Source organism: Phoca vitulina, unplaced genomic scaffold, assembly GCF_004348235.1.
Source record: "Phoca vitulina isolate PV1807 unplaced genomic scaffold, GSC_HSeal_1.0 scaffold71, whole genome shotgun sequence".
Classification (NCBI taxonomy): Eukaryota; Metazoa; Chordata; class Mammalia; order Carnivora; family Phocidae; genus Phoca; species Phoca vitulina.
In genome coordinates, this window is record NW_022589774.1 from 2,359,010 (window position 1) to 2,382,703 (window position 23,694).

The 23,694-nt window shown below is 42.5% G+C and overlaps 1 protein-coding gene across 1 annotated transcript in view; it reads left to right on the forward strand.

The window, feature by feature from the left end:
• Positions 1–23,694, forward strand: part of HHAT (hedgehog acyltransferase) — a 333,533-nt gene that overhangs the window by 57,165 nt on the left and 252,674 nt on the right. Inside the window, exons 4-5 of the mRNA XM_032393120.1 lie at positions 6,606–6,719; positions 22,823–23,017. Of these exons, the coding sequence (XP_032249011.1) occupies positions 6,606–6,719; positions 22,823–23,017 (309 nt within the window). The remainder of the gene's footprint in view (positions 1–6,605; positions 6,720–22,822; positions 23,018–23,694) is intronic.

Consider the following 23,694-nt stretch of genomic DNA (forward strand, 5'->3'; position numbering starts at 1 on the left):
AAAATAATTTAGTTCAAATTATTTTAGACATAGCAAAACATCTGTTGAAAGATAAAACTATTCCAATAATTGCTAAATGAATCATTAACCTGAGTTCATCCAGAGAGCAGTGCTTCTTGGCAGAATTCTTACAAATTAGTTCTCTCTCTCTGTCTCTCTTTTTTTCTTTCTCCTTTGGAGATTTATAGGCATTAAGGTGAGCTTGCTGCCTTTGAACATGCAGGGAAACATTTCTGGACTCAAGTATCTTACAAAGGTTTTCTCTGTTCAGAGATAATTTTGCTCAATGTGATGAGATCTTAGGTATGTTCTTGAAGTAAATAATATGAACATAATGCTATTTAGGAAATAGATACACAAAAGTGTCTAGCATTTCTGTTATATTTCTTTTTTTGAAAAATGCTGGGTATGAGGGTAAGGAAAATAGTAATATACAGTACATTCAGCTCTCTATTGTTTCCTCTATCTGAGGGAAAAAAGAGTTATGGTAATGAAAATTACAGCTTGGTGGGTAAGGTAGATCATTTTCTGTTTGGGTTTGAAGTATATAAATCGATGTACTTGTGAATGTGACACACTCACTGCCTTCATTATTCAGTTCTAGAACCTCCTTGGACTGACCTAGCTGGTGTTTTGTTCCATTTTATTTTCCTCCACTGAATAGACTTATTTCAAAATAGTGTTCTTCAAAGTGAATTATTTTCGTAGTGGGTTCTGTTATATAGCTGGAGTGGGATTGCAATCAGAAGAAAAATTCCTTCTGAAGTATGTTGGTCAAGATGCCATTGCAGACAATAGAACCCACACTAGGCAGTTTAAGCAGAAAGGAATTTATTGCAGGGATGTAAGGAGATTTTAGAGTAGTCAGAAGGACTGTAGGGACGAGCATGAAGTGAACTTCCAGGAACAATTCCCAGAGCAAAACCGTGGCATCTGCCCAGGTTCCAACTTGAGTGGATAGTGCTGGGGTGCTGCCGCGCCTCTGGGCTGCCTGGACCCTGGAGTCCCCACTGATGCTGCTGCAGGAAACAGGGGCCTCTACCACTGTTCCTTCGGGAGAGTCTCACAGCCTATACATCTTTATGTTCTTACACCTTCCAAGTCATTGTGTATTTGTTCGTCAGCAGCTGGGGCGCATGCAGATATGCTAGCTAGCTGCAGGGAATTCTGGGAAATGTAGTTGTTTTGCCTTCTGACCTCTAATGTTTAGGAAGTCATGCTAGAAAAGGGTTGGAGAAGTGTTGATTGGGCCAGTGGGCAGAATCTGCCATCCAGAGCCAATATTTTATTTTGAGGAGAAGTTTAGGATGGTTGCTTTCCCATGGCATTTTATATTTTATCTTAGAGAGAGAGAGAGGGAGAGAGAGAGAAAAGAGTGAGCACAGTGGGGAGGGGCAGAGGGAAAGGGAGAGAGAATCTAAGCAGACTCCACACTGAGTGCGGAGCCTGATGCAGGACTCCATCTCATGACCCTGAAGGGTCACCACCCTGAGATCATGACCTGAGCCAAAACCAGGAATTGGACACTTAACCGTGCTACCCAGGCTCCCCTCCCATGGAGTTTTAGATGTTGCAGCTTTTCTGAATGTTCATGTTTCCCTTTTGTTAGCCATGGGTTCACTCCTTTTCAGTCTACTTTCTAGAATCTTTCTTCTTTCTTTTTCTTTTCTTTCTTCTTTTCTTTTCGACTGGGTTTGGGGGATCTTGAGCAGGTCAACTCTCTCAGATTTTATCTATGAGTGTCTATCTGTTTCAGGATATGAACTTAAAAATGTGAATTTGTGTTTCCAGGGCTATCAGAGTAAAATAATTTATTGTTTATGTATTATCAAATACATACATAATACAAATCACTCTATGGGAATCTCCACCCATCCTCCCTTCAAGGTTCCAGAGAAGTGTAGAGATGAATGTCAGATTTAACTCTATTGAGTCAAGCAGTTGAACATTCTAGCTAAAAATTCTGGAGCTGGATGGTGGTTATGGTTGTATAACAGTGTAAACGGACTTAATGCCACTGAGCAATACCTTAAAATTTACCATCTTAACCATTTTTATGCTATATGTATTTACCATGTGAAATATGGACTTAGCAGCTTAGGATCTAGGGCTTTAAAATCAGGCTTTGTCATATATTGGCTGTTGGACCCAGGGCATGATATTTAGCCTCGCTGAAGATAGTTGACTTATCTTGCTATGGGTGGTATCCTACTACATACTAAATATACTGTAGTAGTTTCTTCCCAATCTGGGAAAGAGGGCAGGCTGGATGAGTGGTGGACTTTCTGGAACAGAGCAGGCAGACGGGGTGGAGGCCTGGATTGGTTACATGGGAGGGTGATGGGGGATCAACCGCTTTCCTAAAGGGTGGGCACTTGGTCAGAACTCAAAGTCTGTAGGTAGGTGACTAGCACTCTACTAGGGTTTCTTTCCTTTAGTCTGGAACATAACTTTTTTTTTTTTTTTTTACTCTCAGAAAGGAATCTTAGACATCATGCTAGTTTATCCCTTCATTTTACCTGTAAGAAGGCTCAGGTCCAGATAGCCAAAGGACTTACCCAGGTTTGTGCAGGAGCAGGAGTGTGATGAGAACTTAGGATGCCTGATTGCACTCCCCCACCATTTTTAAGTCTCACTGAATGTTGGGCATTTTTGACACAAATTTGGTTAAGTCAAGGTTCTTACTCTCAAGAACTTCCCATTTTTTCTTCCTCGAGAGAAAATACATGAATTAACTATAAGAAAAGCACTAGAATAAAATCCACTATGATAAAGGGGCTGGAATTGAGATGTGAATGACAGAAGGGGGCGCAATGAGGTCCACCTGGAAGAAGGTAAAAGGCATCACACTTGAGCCAACATCTCTGTGGTTATGGTGGCAGTAAGTAAGCACCCTCTTGGTTGGACACCATTTGGTCAGATAGTGGGGTGCATGTATGTGCAAGTGTGTGCATCTATCTGTCTGGGAGGGGCAGGAGAGTCCAGGTAGAGTCAGCGCAAGTAGGAACATCTTGGAAAAGGACTTCCTCTTTGGAAACAGGCCTGTGTTTGAAATCCTGCTCTCCCCGCTACTAATTTTGAGCAAATAATTTGCCTATTCTGACCTCCAATTAACTCATCTGTAACACAGAGTTAAAAAAAAAAAAATGACTGGAAGGGTTGTTGGGAGGTTATCATTGGAAAACACCTACCCAGAATATTAGTGATTTATATGAGCAGGAAAGGTTTCATTTATACAAATATATGTGGTTGAATTACATCCCTGTGACCTCTCTTGCTTTGTAGATTTTCAGTGTCTTAATGGTGGGGGGTTGGTGTTGGTTGTGCGAGTTCTCCAAGGCGAGGAATACTTGTAGGGTTTCCCACAGTGCCCAGGATAGAACTCTGCTCTCTATATGGGAAAGAGGTAGTTAGGAATACCAGGCCCGGGCCCTTTCATTTGAACTATCCTGTGCTTTAGACTTCTCGGTTTTGCCTGGTTGCAGATTGAAAGCATCAGAATGAATAACTGTGTGTGTTAACTTACTCATCTAAAAAAATTCTTGAATCTAGGTGCTCAGAGCTTTCTATAGTGTGCAGGATGATGGTTGTTCAGTTTGTATATATTAGGTGGTCCACTTTAGTGTGTCCCTGCCTGGGAACCATATGAGGTGGGGTGAGCTGCTAAGGATCCTCTGGGGTGAGGACCATTTAACTGTAGGGAGGCATAATCAGTGTTAGATCTTTGCTACTCGCCATGTGGCCTCTAGGCCAGATGTAATCACCTGAGAGCTTGTTGGAAATCTAGAATCCCAGGCCCCATCCCAGAGATAAGAATCTGGGCCAGAATCTACATTTTAGCAAGATGTGTAGATGATTTGTGTGCACACCGAAGGTTGAGAAGCACTGATACAGAACATGGGATGTGGATGACCGTCCCTTGGAGTTCAGTCTCCCCTTTGTGGAGGAGCCGTCCTGGTTCTGTCTGGCTAGAATGTATCCCCCAGTCTATGTCTGACTCACTTCGAGAACTGAAGAATAGTTTTCAAATTGACTAAGAATTTCAGGGTCGAGAAAGGAAATGGGGAAGGAACAGAATATGAAAAAATTGTTCTTGATTTGAGGCTCTACCGTTTGCCTTGAATTGTGTGATTGAACTCAGCGTTTGTAAAGTTTTTGCCTATTAAAGCAGGCAAGTCAACATTTTTCTTACCCAAATCATTAACCACCAGTTATTGGCCATCTTGTTCTGTTCATTGGCTCAGCTTTTCTGTCCGGTTATTTCCTGTAGGTAAATATTTTAAATGGAGAAGGACAGACATGAGAGAAATGTTTTTATTTCTTTTAAATGGATATTTTTTGAAAAGGAATTGATGATGAAAGACTGTAATTTTTGTTGATGGGGTTTAACCAGCACAGGGTATTCAGTAATCCTGCGCCTTCTGGTGGAACATAAGGTCTTTTTGGTTTCTTATATTTTATGAGATATCATTTTTCTGCTAAAAAATTGAAGTTGGAAAAGTTTTGAAGCATAGGTAAGCCTGGGGTTCTGAATTTTAAGTGTAATTCTTAGTGTTTAAGAACATTATATTTAAAAAGGTAAAATATTGGAATATTTTTGAGGGGGAGGGAATTAAAAAAAAAATTTCAAGCTTGACTTTTAGTGTTTTTACTTTTATCCTCGTTACAAAAATGGCATTTTCCTAGCATGACATCATCACATGACCTTTGAGCTTGTTTGCCTTTATTTAGTTAATTTACTCTCCACTAGTTTGAAATTTTTGAGATGGGGAAACGAGCTTTGGATTGGGGTCAAGAGCCAGGTCAAAGGTTGGAGTTGTCTGCTCTGCTGCTGCCCTGGCTTTGGGGCATGGGCTTGTCCTGGGCTATGATATCGTCATCTCTGAATGGAAGGAACTGGACCAGATCCATGATTTTAATGGCGGTGGGGGCTCTTTGAGCAGGTCGTGTGTGTATCAGGATCTTGAATGTGGAGAACAGATGTTATTTGATAACGTCAGTACAGTATTTATTTGGAAAATGGAAAAAAATGTTTAAACAAGTGGCACCCTATAAAGCATGATAGAGTCTTTTGTGGCTAGCATAGGATGGGAGTACATGGGACTAGCAGTTAGTGCAGGTAACAATTTTTAGTGAGTGCAGCGTGCCAGGTACTGTTTTAAACTTTTGGTGTATATATGTTCTCATTTAAACTTCACAACCCCCGGGGCGCCTGGGTGACTCGTCAGTTAAGCATCCAACTTTTGATTTTGGCTCAGGTCATGATCTCGTGGAGCCTGCTTGAGATTCTCTCTCTCCCTCTCCCTCTCTGCCCCCGCCACGCTTTCTGTCAAATAAATCAACAAATCTTTAAAAAACAAACAGCAAAAAGCCCTCACAAACCCCTAGAAGATCAGTAATGTTATCATATGAGCAGATAGAACAGAAAGGTAAAGCATCTCGTTCGAGATCATCATAACCAGTATATGGGTAGATTTGGGATCTAAACCAAAACAAGTTTGCAACCTTGGCTGCTAGGTTTCCTGGCTCTGTATTCATAGTCTGATATGAATCAAGATAAATTCTATCTATAGTTTACCTTCTGGAGAAAGAGTTTTGTGATATGTGTAATGGTATGAAATTGCCCCTCAATTCTCAGATGTAAAAAAAAAAAAAAAGAAAGAAAAAGAAAAATCACGTATTTTCCTTTAAATCCAATTAAAGTTCCGTTGGCAGACTGGTGAGTTGTTCAGTATCAGTAGCACTAGGGGATTCCTTCCCCACCCACACAATTTGGCTAGAAAATCCTGAGGATCTCAGATCCCCACTTTATCGTGGTGGTGCTGAGATGCTCACTGGCCAACCCTGCATTGCCCATTTTAGAGTGGCCAATCACTGTTTATTCCTTCCATATGCAGCTTGGCCACCACGATCTCCCTGGGGCTCCTGAGGCCAAACCAAGGCTTTTGGATGTTAGTTCCCAGCTGTTCACCTGTTCAGTCTTGCCAGAAGTTTTCACCTGCCCCTGCAAAGGAGCTGCAGAGACCCTGTACCTGGTACAAATCCAGACACAGGGTGCTAATGGACCCAGAGCTTTCTGAAGGGAAAGGAAGCATATCTCTCATTCTTTCATCCTAATCCTATGGGGAATTGGTTAATTTCTCTATCAAATTATCCTCCTGCCTGAAATGACAGCAAGATTTAACACGATTGACCTTAAGCAATTTTATTAGTGTCCAATTTGCATTTCTCTTGTTCGTGTGGCAAACCTGAGATAACCTCAGTTCATTGCTTGTACTGGCTATGTGACACTGGGTACATGAACTGAATTCTTTAAGCCTCTGTTTCATCTTTTATAAAATGGGAATAATAATGGCTTCTGTTCCTCGGGGATCTGCTCTGACCAGATGCTTATTTGGAGAATGGCAATGAGACGGGCCAAGCTAGAGGGAAGAGTCGAAGTGGGTGGGGCTGTGGTGGCACTCGGGCTGGAAGTGTATAAATGCCATTTTATGGAGTTTGGAGTCACATTGGCCATCTTTCTGGTTGTTTTATTAACTGGAGTTTGTGCTCTGCCTAAGATGTGCGAAAATCCCTCTGATTAACTCCTGTTTCGGCCTATTTAGGACCCGACCGACTTTGAGTGGAGCTTCTGGATGGAATGGGGCAAACAGCGGCTGGTGCAGTTTCTGTTTGGCCACATGGCTGTGTCTCAGCTGGCCAACATGCTTGCAAGGAAGGTATGATTATGTGCCTCATTTCCTTTTAAGCTGCTTTCTTTGCTTTTTGAGAGGAAAGAGTCCTGAACTGGGAATCAAGAGATGCGGGTATTAGCCTTGGAAGCCTGGAAAAGATGAGAAAGACTTGCTGATGATCAGTAAGGCATTTATGATAAAGGTTTCATAATTCTTTTTCTGTACTTGCTTCCTCCAAGTTATTTTTAAAACCATTGAATATGAAAGTTTTAGAATAAAACTAACCACAGATGGTGCTCTTTAAGATCATACCTAATCAAATGATCTTATTAAAACAAATGCTTGTTGAGGACCTGTGATTTCTCGTACAAGTTCAGAAGAAAGTAGAGTGAATGATATCATTAAATGGGAATAATTTTAATGTCAAATAATTTATGCCATGGTAGCTGTTGTAGATCAGAATTCCAGTAGTATTTTTTATTCTTACCCTGGCCTGGAGTGGAGAAAAGGGCTACTTCAAAGGGGATGTTTGAGAATTGCTTTTGCATGTGGGAGGATTGAAAGCATCTTGATGTGTTTAGCTACCAAGGTACCAGGAGGATCTTTCTGTAGTGGAGGGGCCAGGCTTTGTCCAGTGTCCTCTGCTATATGCTTCTTGACTCTGTAGATTCCTAATTTGAAAAAAATGAGTCTCTGCTTGGAAATCTATGTAGTAAAGACAATAGAACCAAAAACTGACTTGGAAGTCAACCCACAAAAAATGTTTGATCCTTAGAGGTTCATAGATGTGAAGAACCAGAAGAAGCAGGAGCCTCTGGGCAAGAGAGACCAGAATGTGAGACCAAGAAAACAAGACGTGCCATGTGGTTAGAGAAGTGAACCTGACTTGGGCTATTTTTTAGCTGTTTCTTGAAAATTGGTACTTTTTAGGCTTACTTCTCATCCTGGAAGATAGGAAATCCCAATGGCACATTAACTTTCTTTGTTTTAAATATGATATTGACTACTTTTTGTACTCAGGTGGTTTCCATCTTCTAAAATGGCGAAAACTAAAATCATTACTGTCAAATCATTGCTGTCAGATCTTCATATGTTAAAACACTTCCTAGGACTTTCTAAGCAGACCCAATAATAAATAATACATGTTTGGGGTATCCCTAAGCTAGTAGGGATTATATAGGTACCCAAGCCCTCATTAATGGGTTTCTTTTCTTCCACAAATTTCTGTTTGGTGTTTTTTTTTTTAAGAGTTCAAGTTTTCTAGAAATTTAACATTTTTGTGTTTAACCAAGATTTCTCTGCCCATAGGTAAGTGACTTTGCCCCTATGCCTCTCTTTTCCCATATGTAAAATGAATAGCATAATACCTGTCACTTTTACTTTGTGAGCGGAAGGTGAAATGTTGAGGGGGATCTGTGAAACGTGTCCAATCTTACTACTACTGCTGTGGGTAAGGGTCAGTTGCGGTGTAGCAGAAGAGTACTTGGTGGTGTATTAGGTCCTGGGCTTTCTCACTGATTAGCTTTATAACTTTAGGAAAGCTTTTCACCACTGAATTTTAATTCATCATTTTCTGTAGAGTAGGGATGGTGAGACAGTACTATTCCTTTTTTAACCCCTTAACAAATGGTGAGCTTCATCTGTTAGAAATGTCATTAAAAAGTAAGGGTGAGGGCACCTGGGTGTCTCTGTTGGTTAAGCATCTGCCTTCAGCTCAGGTCATGATTCTGGGGTCCTAGGATCAAGTCCTGCATTGGGCTCCCTGATCAGCGGGGAGCCTGCTTTTCCCTCTTCCTCTGTCCCTCCCCTCTGCCTGTGTGCTCTCTCTCTCTCCCAAATAAATAAATAAAATCTTAAAAAAAAAAAAAAATAAGGGTGAAACATGGAAAAGATAGGACAAAGAGAAAGTACAAAAGAAATGGCAGATAAATGCAAATATATCAGTAATCACAATCAATGGAAATGGACCTAATCCCCACCCATATCCCCCAGAAAAAGATTGTCAGACTGGATAAAAGAAAAACAGAAATAAAGGAAAATAAACAAAGAAATAAAAACAGAGTCCTAAGATGTGCTTCTTAGCAAGATCTACTTAAAATGGAGGGACATGGAAAGTTTGATAGTAAAAGGATGGGAAAAGATGTTCCAAGCAAATCTAAGACTTTCCTCTCCCCTGGTACAGTTTTATCAATGGCTGGCAAAGAGCATTATTAGTGACAAAGAGGTTTATTGTTTATAAAGAGTTAATTGGGAGGGTGTTCTAAGTTTGTTTGCTTTAACATATATAATGCAAAGTTGATCAGTACCATAAAGATAGATAAATATATGATTATAGGGAGAGATTTTTTTTTTAAGGTTTTATTTATTTATTTGAGAGAGCGAGTGCCAGAGAGCACGAGCGCCAGAGAGCACGAGCGGGGTGAGAGAGCACAAGCACGGTGAAGGACAGAGGGAGAAGCAGACTCCCCGCTGAGCAGGGAGCCCAATGTGGGGCTCAATCCCGGGACTCCAGGATCACGACCCGAGCTGAAGGCAGTTGCCCAACTGACTGAGCCACCCAGGTACCCCTATAGGGAGAGATTTTAGCATAATTCATGACTAATTGATAGATCATGTAGAAAAAACAAGGAAAAAATAATTAATAACCTTGATATATAAATTGTTACACCTAACAACTAGAGAATTCATATTCTTTTAAAGAATACAGAATATTTATAAAAATTAACCACATATGGGGGTGCCTGGGTGGCTCAGTCATTTAAGCATCTGCCTTCAGCTCAGCTCATGATCCCTGGGTCCTGGGATTGAGCCCCGTGTTGGGTTCCCTGCTCACTGGGGACTCTGCTTCTCGCTCTTCCTCTCCCTCTGCCCCTCTCTCCCTGCTCGTGTTTTCTCTCTCTCTCTGTCTCAAATAAAATCTTAAAAAATTAATCATATATGGACCATAAATTTCAACAAATTTCAAAGTATTTTCAAGAAAATTTCAAAGTATGTGTTTTATATAGGTTACCCTCTTTAATCCCAGTGCAGTTAAGTTTGGAAACCAATAACACAAGATGACCTGAAAACTCTAATTCATTTAGAAATTAAAGAGAACATGTTTTTAAATAACTTGTAGGTCAAAAAAGAGATCATACTAGAAATTAGAAAATAGTTAGAAATGAATGAAAAAGATGTTACATATCAAAATTTGTAGGGTGTGGCTAGAATGGTACTTAATTGGAAACCATAATCTTACATACTCATATTAAAAAAGCAGGAAGGCTGAAAAATAATGAACTAAACATACAACTTAAGTTAGGACAGAATAGAAGGAAAGGAAGGAAACAACAAAAATAAGAGCAGAAATTAATAAAATAATCAGTGGCAAGATTGGTCAAGGAAAAAGAAAGTGCACAAATAAGCAGTATTAGGTATGGAAAAGCTGATGAAAAAATATAGTAAGAGGATATTTTGCACAACTTTACACCAAAAATCTTGAAGATTTTGGCAAAGCAGACACATTTCTAGAAAATACAACTCACTGAAACTAACTCCTGAAGAAAGAGAAAGACCACATTCTGCTATCACCGTGAAAAGAAATTGAATCACTAGTCAAAAATCTATTTGTAAAGAAAACACTAGTAATATACCAATTCTGCCAAACATCCAAGAGACAAATGACTTAAATCTTTCCCAGACTTTTTCAGAAAAGAGAAAAAGAGGGAGCATACCTTTTATGAAGATAGTATAAAATTGATACCAAATCAGAGAATATACCCTACCAGATATTATGACTTATAAAGATATGATAATTAGGACATTGTTGTATTGGCACCAGGGTAGACAAGTAGACCAGTGGAACAGAATGGAGTTTAGAAAATACCTGTGCATAGATGGAAACTTGTTTTGGGACAGAATTAGCATTTCGGATCTGTGTGGAAAAGATGAAGTGTTCAATAAACAGTGCTGACACAGTTGTTTAGCTATGTTAAAAAGAAATGCACACTTATTCTTTTTTTTTTTTTTTTTTAAATATTTATTTATTTGAGAGAGAGAGCACATGAGAGTGGGGAGGGTCAGAAGGGGAAGCAGACTTCCTTCTGAGCAGGGAGCCCTTTGCGGGACTCGATCCAGGGACTCTAGGATCATGACCGGAGCCGAAGGCAGTCGCTTAACCAACTGAGCCACCCGGGCATCCCCACGCTTATCCTTTTCAAGGTAGATTAAGGACTTACAGTGAGAAAGTATATCATTTTTAGAAAGTGTGATGGAGATTATCTGTTATTGTTAGGGTTGAGAATGATTTCTTAAGACACAAAAAGTACAAATTGTGAAGGAAAAATTGGTAAGTTTAACTACATTAAAATAACTTGTCAGTGTATAAGCATGTGTAATCATCAGTGTATAATTGTGTACATCTTTGGATGGATCCAAAGAGACAATGAAGAAAGTGAAAAAATAAGTCACTAATAGGTCATTTACAAACTGACAGAGGATTAGTATTTAGAATACATAAAGAAATTTCCTAAGAAAAAGACAAATCACCCAATAAATAATGGCTCAAGATGTGCAAAGGAATTTGCAGAAGAGGAAACATAAATGACCAATAAACTTAGAACACATGTTCAACTTTATTAGTAATCAAGCAAATGCATCTTAAAACTCTTATCATTTCATACTTTCCAGTGGAGCAAAGACAAAATCCTGATTGTATCAAGTAATGGCTACCTGAACTCATACGGAGAGCTTGTGAATATGTATTTTTCTTTGTAATACAAAGAGGTGCATAGCCCATAGCTGCAGCGCTAATTCTTTTTTTTTTTTTTTAGGAGAAAATATTTGCAATGCGTATTTTTTTTTTAAATTATGACCAAATGGGATTTATTCCAGGAATGCAAAGTGGCTTAACATGTAAAGATTACATCAACATATTAATATAATTAACCATATTAGTTAATTAACCATCTACTAATATGGTTAATTATATCAACACGTCAATGTGATCTTTTATTATTATTATGTTGTGTTAATCACCATACATTACATCATTAGTTTTTGATGTAGTGTTCCATGATTCATTGTTTGCATATAACACCCAGTGCTCCATTCAGTACGTGCCCTCTTTAATACCCATCACCAGGCTAACCCATCCTCCCACCGCCCCCTCCCCTCTAGAACCCTCAGTTTGTTTCTCAGAGTCCATAGTCTTTCATGGTTCGTCTCCCCCTCCGATTTCCCCCCCTTCATTCTTCCCGTCCTGCTATCTTCTTCTTCTTCTTCTTTTTTAACATATAATGTATTATTTGTTTCAGGGGTACAGGGCTGTGATCCAACAGTCTTCCACAATTCACAGCGCTAACCATAGCACATACCCTCCCCAATGTCTATCACCTAGCCACCCCATCCCTCCCACCCCCCACCACTCCAGCAACCCTCAGTTTGTTTCCTGAGATTAAGAATTCCTCATATCAGTGAGGTCATATGATACATGTCTTTCTCTGATTGACTTACTTCGCTCAGCGTAATACCCTCCAGTTCCATCCATGTCGTTGCAAATGGCAAGATCTCATTCGTTTTGATGGCTGCATAATATTCCATTGTATGTATCTACCACATCTTCTTTATCCATTCATCTGTCGATGGACATCTTGGCTCTTTCCACAGTTTGGCTATTGTGGACATTGCTGCAGCGCTAATTCTGATATATGCCCTGGAAAAAGTCTTGTTCGCCAATCAGGACATGAGTCAGGACATTCACTGCAGTGATGTTTATAATATGAAGAACTAGAAGCAATGCAAGTATCCATTATGGGGAAATGGATGAATTGTAGTGAATTTATTCCATGGAAAGGAATGAATCATAGCTATAATTGTCAACATGGATGAATTTTTGGATCACAACATTGAGCTAATAAGGCAAGTTGCAGAGGATTCCATCAGATATGATCCCATATAAAGCTCAGAATTGTGCAAAACTAAACGATACATTCACATGTATGCTTACAAAGATGAGATAACTATTAAAATTCTGGATAGTAGTTATGTCTGGTTGGGATGGGAAGTAGATAGAAGAAGTGGGGGAGATGCAGGCCCACCCCTTTTTTTCCTTTGACAGTTTATTTTAATTGAGGCCTAATAGACATATGGCCGGCACCCTCTAAAGCACTGATAGAGTCTTATTTTTCTGAAGCTGGTGGCAGGTAATGGGGGTGCTGTTTTGCTGTTCTCTGTACCTTACACACTTTATAAATGTTCCTTTCTCTGTGTTTGATTTTTGATATACTTGTAACTGCACATGTGGAAGAATGAAGTAGGGCAGAAGGAAAGCTGAGGGTGCCCTGGGCACAGCGAGTTGTTCATCTTCTGCCTTCCTTAGGACTCTTGCACATGCATCGGGACTGACATGGCCACATCTGATCGGTCTCCTTTGCTTCTCTGTTCTTGCTAGTTCTCATTTGCTTCCTGTAGATCAGTTTCTCTCTAGCTTTTTTTCTTTATCGCCCCCCTTCTCCCTCCCCGAACCTATTTATTTATTTATTTATTTATTTATGATTTTATTAGCATGTGAGCGCACAAGAGGGGTGAGGGTCAGAGGGAGAATCAGATTCCCTGCTGAGCAGAGAGCCTGATGCGGGCGGGGCTCAATCCTGAGACTCCAGGATCATGACCTGAGCCCAAGGCAGATGCTTAACCAACTGAGCCACTCAGGCGCGCCACCGCCCCCCCCCCCCCCCCCCCCCCCCCAAACCTTTTTAATGTAATTTTTCCCAATTGTGACTTCCTTACTATGAAATTTTAATACCACAGATATACTGTTTATGTACTATATGCATGCCTGTGCTTTGTGCATAGAGTGAGGTTTTCTTGTCTCCAAGAACCAGCCCCCCCACCCCAGGCGATCTGGCCCCTTGGATAATGCAAGATGTAGATTAACTTTCCAGATGCTCTTGACTGGATGCTCCACCTCCTTTCCAGACTTCCTCCATTTTCAGCTGCTATTTTGCATGTACCAGCTTCAGAAATATACCTAGTATAGGATCTAGATGTTCCTCCATTTAATTTGCTTGTTACTTTGAGTTAAGGCTCTTTTTATCTTAGGCAGTATTCTGAGTGCGTAAGAGCACTTGGGTGAATCCCAGCTTTGCCACTTTCAAGCTACGTGGTCTTAGAAGCAAGTTAGTTAATATCTTCGATCCTGGTGCTCATTTGTGCCATAGGAAAGGTACTGCCTGTTTCTCAGGGTAGTGGTGAGGGTCTGATGTTTTTCGGGGTTATGCTTGTATAGGATGAAAGCCAAGTGCTGCTGTGGTCTGCTGGCATTTGCTGTGTGCCCTGACTGGTCTGTGTGTGCTTCTGGGAGCGGTTACCTCTACCGTGCTCAGGAAAGGAGGCAACTGTCTTGAGGTTCTGAAACCCCCGAGGGCAGAGGCTGTCTGTTCAGCCATACCTACACTCCTCCCATGCCTGTCTTTCTCTGACCCTCTCTCAAGCTTGTGTTGGGTTGGGGCGGGGGGGGGGGGGGTGGGGAGTGGCGGAGGGGGTAGGGATTGAGAGACACAACCCCTCAGGAAGTTGGGTGAGCACACAGAGGAAGACAAATATTGATCTTGATTCTGGACCTGCTGCCATGGTGGGTTGGGTGCCTGGGAGGAGGGGGGGCCACATCGGCCTTGGGGTGTCAGGGAAGGCTTCCGAGGAGGTGCCTTTGAGCTATGGTTTGAAGGAATGGAAGTGTTTGCTTCTTTCAGCTTCCTGCATCTCCTTACCAGGCCTGGGTGGACAGGTGGACTTTATATCTGCAGAGCACATCCTATGCAAAGTCAGGGGGAGCTGTTCTTCGTCGAGTTTGCACTGAGTCATCTCTGTGTGTGTCTCTCCTGTCCCCTCATCTCAACCACAGGCTTGATTTGTGCAACAGTTGGTGGGCAGGGTTCTGCTTGTGGTGGGGACACAGGGCTTTCTTTGTCTGAGTTGGCTTGGCCCCGATACGTAAGTATGAACCGCAACGTTGGCCCCATTAGCTTTGTGCTTTCACCACCTGGACTAAGTGTTCCAGATGGTGGATGTTTTTGGGACTTACTCAAGGTGGAAGATTTGGGCTGCAGCTGTCTTTTATTTCCCCATTCTTGCGGAGGGGGGGTCAGTGGCTGTGGACAGACAGCGCTAGCCGGGAAAGCATGTTAGCATCTGAGCTGTTCTTGCTGTTCCAGTCCTTATGCCCTGAAGGATTCTCCATCTGCTATCTAATCTTGTCTCTTCCTTCGTGGGTCCCACTTCCTCCCAGAGAGAGGCAGGTTTTATGTTCAAAAGTGTGATTGCATTGCTCTTCTCTTCTCTCTCCTCTTCCCACCATGATAAGTAATACAACTTTCCACTGAGCTCCTTGGCCAAGGTTAAACCCTTTTCTCTGGGTAGGGCTCTCTCTCTGGGTTTTGGGGAGACTGCCTCAGAGGCCGGTGCCCTGGGAGGGGAGGCTGAGTAACGGCTCAGAACTTGGCTGTGGGTTTGTTATGATTGGATCGTGCGTTGGGTGGGTCAGACAGTTGCCTCCTTTCTCGAACACCCCTGTGGCCTTGCCACCACCTGAGACATTGTGTTCTCTGCCCTCGGAACTAAAAATACCCCTGTGTGAACCTTTTGAGAAGGCTGGCCTGGTGTGGGGGCTGAGGGTGGCCCTGTTGCTAACCACAGAGCAGAGTTTTCAGTGTACCTCTGACTGGCAGCACCCACATCATTAGCATTGGGCCCTGACCAGCTGAGCTCATCAGCCACAGGACTGAAAAGTGCAGTCCCATGGCGCGGGCTGAAATGAGTAAACTAACCTCTGGAAGCCTTTGGTGAACAGTGTTCTCTGCCAGCATAACTGAAACCACACACCTAATGGGAATCTCGTGTGTTAACCAGACTCGTCTGCCTCCCTCTGTGCGTAGCTAAGGAGGCATGAAATCTGCTTTGTGTAGGCCCGCTGGTCTTTGCTCCCAGGAAAAGCAGGCTAGAATGTGGTTGTTTGGACTCTGGGATGGTTTTGGTTTTTCTCTTTGTTGGGGAGATATACATATACATATATATATATATATTTTTTTTTTTTTCCAGTGGCAGCTGCAATTGATTACATAGTATATAATAAATTATGCCATGCATAAGGATTATTGATCGATTCTTTTTATTTATTTCTCAAACAATGCCCCCACGGAGTGGTTTCTGGGCAGCTGTACAAAAAGAATTCATAGACAGCGAAGTCTGGTAATGTTGCCAGCAGGAGCCCCCCGAGGCTTTGTCCTTCTGGCCTTCCCTCCGGAGGTAAGCTGGTGAGGGGCCCACACCCTCGTAGCGCTCGGTGCCCACAGCGCAGAGCAAGCTGGCATGGGAGAGAAGGATGGCGGAGAGGGGAATTGCCAGCCAGCTCTTCTTGGGGCGGGGTCCTCCCTCCCGATGAAGAAGATTTGAAGAAAAGGAGGGCGAGGCCCTAGTTTTCCTCAGCGGTTGGTCTTCCTGAACCCCCCTGGGGGAGAGGCAGCAGGTCCCACCGCACACGTCCGCTTTCCCAGCGCGGTGCCTGTGCCCCGTCAGCTGTAATAAGCTCCGCAAGGTTTCCCCCAACGCGAGTCGAGTTGGAAGAGACCCCTGTGAGTGGAAGCAGGCAGTAGGCGGCGAGCCGGGAAAGGACCCCTTCGTTCCATCTGCGCTGGCGAAGCAGGCTTCGTTCATAAGGGGGTGACCTTGGGAAACAGCAGCTTTTCCTGTTAGTTGACTAAAAAGCCCCCAAATGTTGGTGCTAACTTCTTGTCACCTGTTAGTCCTAACTACCGGGTTAAGTCCAAAGACTGGGGGAAGCATATCCATCCCCCAACTATTCCAGCATTCCTTCATTTATCCGGTGTTTGTGGGATGTTAGGTTCTGGGCTTACGCTGTGTGCTCGGTGCCATGTTAGGTTCTGGGCTTACGTTACTGTAGTTTGAACAAGACGGGATATTGGCCTGCGCAGGGGGGCTGTTGAGCAGAGGGTCCGCTCAGCGTACACACGGGGGGAGCTGTGGGAGCGGAGGGCAGGTGGCTGTCCTCCTTCACGCTGGGGCAGGAAGCGCTGTGGCCCATCGGGAAGGCTGCTGCACTCTCACTTTGGCTTTATCTCAGCTGCCACAAAAATACAGTTTCTTTCTTACTGTTTGTTAAGACTTTTATTTATTTATTTATTTAAAAAAAAGATTTTATTTATTTATTTGACAGAGAGAAACACAGCGAGAGAGGGAACACAAGCAGGGGGAGTGGGAGAGGGAGAAGCAGGCTTCCTGCGGAGCATGGAGCCCGATGTGGGGCTCGATCCCAGGACCCTGGGATCATGACCTGAGCCAAAGGCAGATGCTTAATGACTGAGCCACCCAGGTGCCCCTTGTTAAGACTTTTAAAAGTTTCGTTTCCCTCACCTGCCTTTTCACCTTCTATTAGAAACTGAAGAGCCTGGAGAAAGGCGAGTGAAGGGGGTCAGGACAGTCCTGTGTCTCAGCTAAGTTCACCCAGCTTGTCTTGTTCTCAAGCTTTGGGTTGCTCACACTTTGATACCCTTTATTTTGTTATTTTTAAAGATTTATTTATTTTAGAGCGCAGGAGTGTGGAGAGGGGCAGGGGGAGAGCGGGAGAGGGAGAAGCAGACCCTGCACTGAAGACAGAGCCCGATGCGGGGCTCGATCTCACAACCCTGAGATCCTGACCTGAGCCAAAACAAGTCAGACGCTCAACTAACTGGGCCACCCAGGCGGCCCTGACACTTTGATACCCTTTAAACGAGCTTTGTGAGTGCACCGAGATGTACTAACTCCACACACACACACCTATCGGACTGGCTCAGATAAAACAGTGACAGCACCAAATGCTGTCAAGGATGGAGATAAACTGGATCACTCATACCTTGCTGGTGGGAATGCTGTTTGGCAGATATTTCTAGAACTAAATGTGGAACTACCCTGCAACCCAGCAAATGCACTTTTGGACATTTACCCTGGAGAAATAAAAACTTATTTCTACACAAAAAACTGTACACATATGTTCATGTTGGTTTTGTTCATAGTAACAAAAATTTGGAAACCCACGTGTCCATCAACAGCTGAATGTGAAACAAGCCGTGGGACATCCAGATGATGGCATCCTGTACAGTAAGAAAAAGGAGCAAACTGTTAATACCCTCAGCAACTTGGGTGAATCTCCAGGGAATTATGCTGAGTGAAAAAAGCCAATTCCAAAGGTTACATATGAATTTTGAAATAAAATTGTAAAATAAAAAATAAAAAAGACACACACACACACACAGACACACACAAAGGAGTATAAGCAAAACTGGAGAAAGGTGGATAAGTGTGCTAGATTGTAGCAATGCCAATATCCTGGTTGTGATATACTGTGGTTTTGTATAATGTTACCATTGGAAGAAACTGGGTAAAGTGTGCATGGGGATCCCTGTATGTTATTTCTTATAACTGCAGGTGTATCTACAACTATCTCAAAAATCTCAAAAACACTTATCAAATTAGAATTTGAATTTCTAGATTAGAAAAGCACAGCCTAGCATTAAATTGAGCTCATGTTGTATTTGTGCACTCAATCAACATGATTCTTTGTGCCTTCTTTTCAAATGACCAATAATTCCCAGTCCTAATCATCACTTCATTTAAACGAATTTTTAAAACTTGAGCTTGACATGGATTATGTGTGTGATCAAAACTGTGTATCTGCCCAGATTGCCCTGAGAACTCGGGGGGTGGGGAGAGTCCTTCTAGTGAGGAATCAGAGGTATTGTTTTGGAATAAAACATAACACATTTTATTTTATTTACTTTTTAAAAGACTTTATGTACTTATTTGAGAGAGGGAGTGAGTGGGAGGGAGAGGGAGAGGGAGAATCTGAAGCAGATTCCACGCCGAGCACAGAGCCTAATGCGGGGCTCGATCCCAAAACCGTGAGATCACGACCTGAGCCGAAACCAAGAGTCAGATGCTCAACCAACTGAGCCACCCAGGTGCCCTATAACATATTTTATTTTTGGAAAGTTAAATAGTTCCTGGCATATTTGATGTCAGAGGCTTAATACCTGATTCTTAAGCATTTTCACTTAAGAGGTAGACAAAAGTTTGAAAAATATGTAAGCACTTTTGGAGTAGAAATAGGCAGAACAGGGCTGTGTTAGGCCTTTGCATATGAAAATGGTCTTTGAAACACTTGGGAAAAGCCCTCCTCCTCCGCCTCAGAGAAGCAGACCATCCATGATGCTGCTTGCTGGTGGGCAGTGTTGCTCTTCCATTTCCAGCTTATTCTGCCAGTTCCAGACGCGTGTGGAGGGATAGGGGCTGGAGGAGCTGTGTCCTAAGGCCGTATCGATAGTGGGGACTATCCTTCTCTGATACCAGTCAGAAGACAAGGCGCGGATGGCTGATCTTGCTGTCAGGAGTTTAGTGGGGTTCTAATTTATATAACAGTTTTTTTTTTTAATATTTTATTTATTTATTTGACAGAGAGAGACAGTGAGAGAGGGAACACAAGCAGGGGGAGTGGGAGAGGGAGAAGCAGGCTTCCTGCGGAGCAAGGAGCCCGATGCGGGGCTCGATCCCAGGACCCTGGGACCATGACCTGAGCCGAAGGCAGACGCTTAATGACTGAGCCACCCAGGTGCCCCTATAACAGTTTTTTTAAATAGATGATTATTTTTGCCTATTTTACATCTTTTCCTTTATATCACCTCTCTGCCATGGAAGTGTGTGGTAGAGCTGCCTCTCGCCCCTGGGGAGAAGGAGTGGGTGATGCGTGGGATAGTGGAGAACGTGAAGGTGACATTAGAGCGTTTTCTGTGCTGTCTTGGAACAGTAGTACTACATGTTTGTCTGTCTGTCCTGTTGGGCAGGAGGAAGACCGTGGGGAATGAGAATTTGGGGCAGAGTTGTGAGCCTGGACGGTAGCTTTGGTGAGCACAGTTAAATTCATCAGAGAATCTTGTTCAGTTTTTTCCAAATTGAAGCCCCTTAGTCTGTGGTTAAGTTCCCCAACGAAAGCCGAACAAATAGGCTTCTTCCACATGGATCAAATCATGCTTAATAAAAATGTGGCTGGTATGTGTGTAGCCCATTGGAAAAGGATCCCCGGTGGTAAATCCTGTAGATTGTGTTGGAAAAACCTTTTTTTTTTTTTTTTTTCATTTGTTAAAACCAGTTCTTAAAATGGTCTTTGGCAACCTTGTTTCTTATAATTGGACTCTGACCAGAGGTGAGTGTTTGGGGGAAAATTTGAAGCAAATTTATGTGACTGTTTTCTGTGGGCAGTAGGATGGAAAAATAGTAAAACTGAACTGCAGATCTCTCTGATTTTCTTGGAACTTAAAAGAGGCTGACCTAGTCCCTCATTTAAAATGCCCTCTCTTGGGCTGGAGTGTAGGTTTGGGAAAGAATTGTACTTCGACAATATTTTGGAAGAGTCAGCATCTAAAGATGGGATTTACAGTTCATGGTCCACATCTGTCTTTGCCTTAAAGAATTCTTCTTCTTTTCGCAAGAAGACCTGAATTCAAGCATTCCCCACTTTTCAACTTGGTGTATTCCTGGAAACCATATATATATATATATATATATATTTTAAATTAGTTTGCATTCTTTTTTTTTTTTTTAAGATTTTATTTATTTATTTGACAGAGAGCACAAATAGGCAGAGTGGTAGACAGAGGGAGAAGGAGAAGCAGGCTCCCTGCTGAGCAGGGAGCCCGATGCAGGGCTCGATCCCAGGACCCTGGGATCATGACCTGAGCCGAAGGCAGACGCTTAACGACTGAGCCACCCAGGCGCCCCTGGAAACCATATTTTTAAGTGCACACCAAAAAGACTCATCGTATTCCCCTATAGGAATAATAACTAGTATTTGTAGTGTCCTTACTATGTATGCAGATACTGTTTTTTAAAAAAATTTTTTATTGTTATGTTAATCACCATACATTACATCATTAGGTTTTGATGTAGTGTTCCATGATTCATTGTTTGTGCATAACACCCAGTGCTCCATGCAGAACGTGCCCTCCCCAATACCCATCACCAGGCTAACCCATCCTCCCACCCCCTTCCCCTCTAAAACCCTCAGTTTGTTTTTCAGAGTCCATCGTCTCTCATGGTTCATCTCCCCCTCCGATTTCTCCCCCTTCATTCTTCCCCTCCTGCTATCTTCTTCTTTTTTTTTCTTAACATATATTGCATTATTTGTTTCAGAGGTACAGATCTGTGATTCAACACTCTTGCACAATTCACAGTGCTCACCATAGCACATACCCTCCCAATGTCTATCACCTAGCCGCCCCACCCCTCCCACCCCCCACCATTCCAGCAACCCTCAGTTTGTTTCCTGAGATTAAGAATTCTTCATATCAGTGAGGTCATATGATACATGTCTTTCTCTGATTGACTTACTTCGCTCAGCATAATACCCTCCAGTTCCATCCACGTCGTTGCAAATGGCAAGATTTCATTCCTTTTGATGGCTGCATAATATTCCATTGTATATATATACCACATCTTCTTTATCCATTCATCTGTCGATGGACATCTTGGCTCGCTCCACAGTTTGGCTATTGTGGACGTTGCTGCTATAAACATCGGGGTGCATTTGTATCTTTGGGGTAAATACCCAGTAGTGCAATTGCTGGATCGTATGGCAGCTCTATTTTCAACTTTTTGAGGAACCTCCATACTGTTTTCCAGAGTGGCTGCACCAGCTTGCATTCCCATCAGCAGTGTAGGAGGGTTCCCCTTTCTCCGCATCCTCGCCAACATCTGTCGTTTCCTGACTTGTTAATTTTAGCCATTCTTACGGGTGTGAGGTGTTATCTCATGAGGTTTTGATTTGGATTTCCCTGATGCCGAGCAATGTTGAGCACTTTTTCATGTGTCTGTTGGCCATTTGGATGTCTTCTTTGGAAAAATGTCTGTTCATGTCTTCTGCCCATTTCTTGATTGGATTCTTTGTTCTTTGGGTGTTGAGTTTGATAAGTTCTTTATAGATTTTGGATACTAGCCCTTTATCTGATATGTCATTTGCAAATATCTTCTCCCATTCTGTCGGTTGTCTTTTGGTTTTGTTGACTGTTTCTTTTGCTGTGCAAAAGCTTTTTATCTTGATACTGTTTTAAGCATTTTCTGTGCATTAACAATCCTCACAGGGAGTGCATGAAATAGATACTGTTATCCTAATTTTACATATGAAAAAACTGAGGCAAGGAGGGGTTAAGTCACTTGCCTGGGGCCACACAGCTAGTTAATGGGGACACCAGCATTTATTTTAGGCAGTTGGACTTCAGAGCTTGAGTAATTAAACCAGTATAATATGTTGCCTCTCAAACGATGTTAAAACATTATTGTGGTTTTTAAGTAAAGATTTACCATCCAGATATGACCAAGAATATATCGTAAAAGCAAAGATATGTTTATTTATTTATTTAGTTGTTCAATGTCAATAATTATAAAACTTGATAATTGGAGAGAATAATATTCTGATTCTCCTAAAATGGGAATGAATGTGTCCGTCGGATTGATTATGCAAAGGCCTCGATATTGTATAAAGCAGGTAAAATACGCTTTTTCTGTGACATTGGTTTGACTGTTGGTAAACAGTATGCTAGTAATGTACTGAGATATTTTCATTTAAATCTCTGGTTTGGACTTTAGAAAGCTGTTTGTGGTTTGAATGGCCCAGTTGTCCCAAGGAGACTCCCGAGAAATGTGCACCAATACTTTCTTTTACCTTCACTTCTGCAGGATAGTGTATGTAGGGGCCATTGTTCCAGTTAGTAGTTTTTCCCAACTGTTTTCTGGCTTCCATAGGGTCTGCTGAAAAGTCAGCTAAATATCTTGTTGGGGGGGATCCAGTGGTCTGGGTGGCTTTGGCTGAAGGCAGGAAAGTGGCTCCTTGCTTCTGGGTGGATCTGATGGAGTTCTGGGGTTAATGGGGAAGGTCCCTCTGAATGCTGTTTGTCTGTGTTGCACTAAATCCCCAGGGCGGTGAGAATAGTTTGGTTAATGGATCACTAAGCATTCTGCTCTTATATGTAGAACCTTAAGCAAATACCCATGAGCTCACTCTTTTCTCTTTTCCTCCCTGCCCCCTCCGTCTTTCTCTCTCTCCCTGGATCCCTCCCTGTCTGCAGCACAGACCCTGGATCCTGGGGGCTTATGGAATATGGGCCTCCTGGTGTGTGCTGGGGGCCCACGGCACCGCCATTATTTTTCTCCACACCCTCATCTCCTTCTGTGTAGCCCAGTTCCAGTCGCTGGTCCTCACATGGCTGTGTTCTCTCCTCCTGCTCTCCACACTGAGGCTGCAAGATGTGGAGGAAGTTAAGGTAAGTGTCGCTGTTTTACCCTTGGGAAGGAGAAGCTGTCTTTGGCAGTGCTTCCATTGGGTAGATGACTTATGTTTCAGCCAAGAGTCAATTGAAGAACCGTGGTGGGGGTCCCCCTGGTGGTCATGTGGGGTTGATACATGTGAATCCTGGTGTGTTGCATTCTGCAGTCTGGTCTTTTGGATCTATGTCTTAGCTCTCTCAGGTTACCCAAGGTTGACCTTGTACCTCTTTTCACAGTTTGGTAGGCATGGGTGGTGCCAGATGTTGCAGAAACAGAGGGCAAGGAACGATGGGAAAAGAAAGCAATAGTCTTCTGTACATTTAATAAAAAATCATCTGTAGAGTGCTCTACAATTTATAGGAAAATTTCACATTCCTTATCTCATCCAATGCCCATGATAGCCCCTGAGACAGACAAGGCAGGTGTTTTCCTTGCCCAGAAAATCTTAGGAAGTTTTGATATTCTTTCTTTAGTCATCGTGGGACTGACATTCCTGTGGTATCTTTATTTTTGTTCACTTGTTCCTTCACTCATTCATTGATTCAAATGACAGCGCTTGGCAAGGCTGTAGAAAAGAACATGAAGGGAAAGATGAGTCAGTGGATGACCTGGTTCCCCTGCTCTTCTAGTAACTGTCTTTCCTACTCTTGAGACTGGAGGCGGTCATTTAACC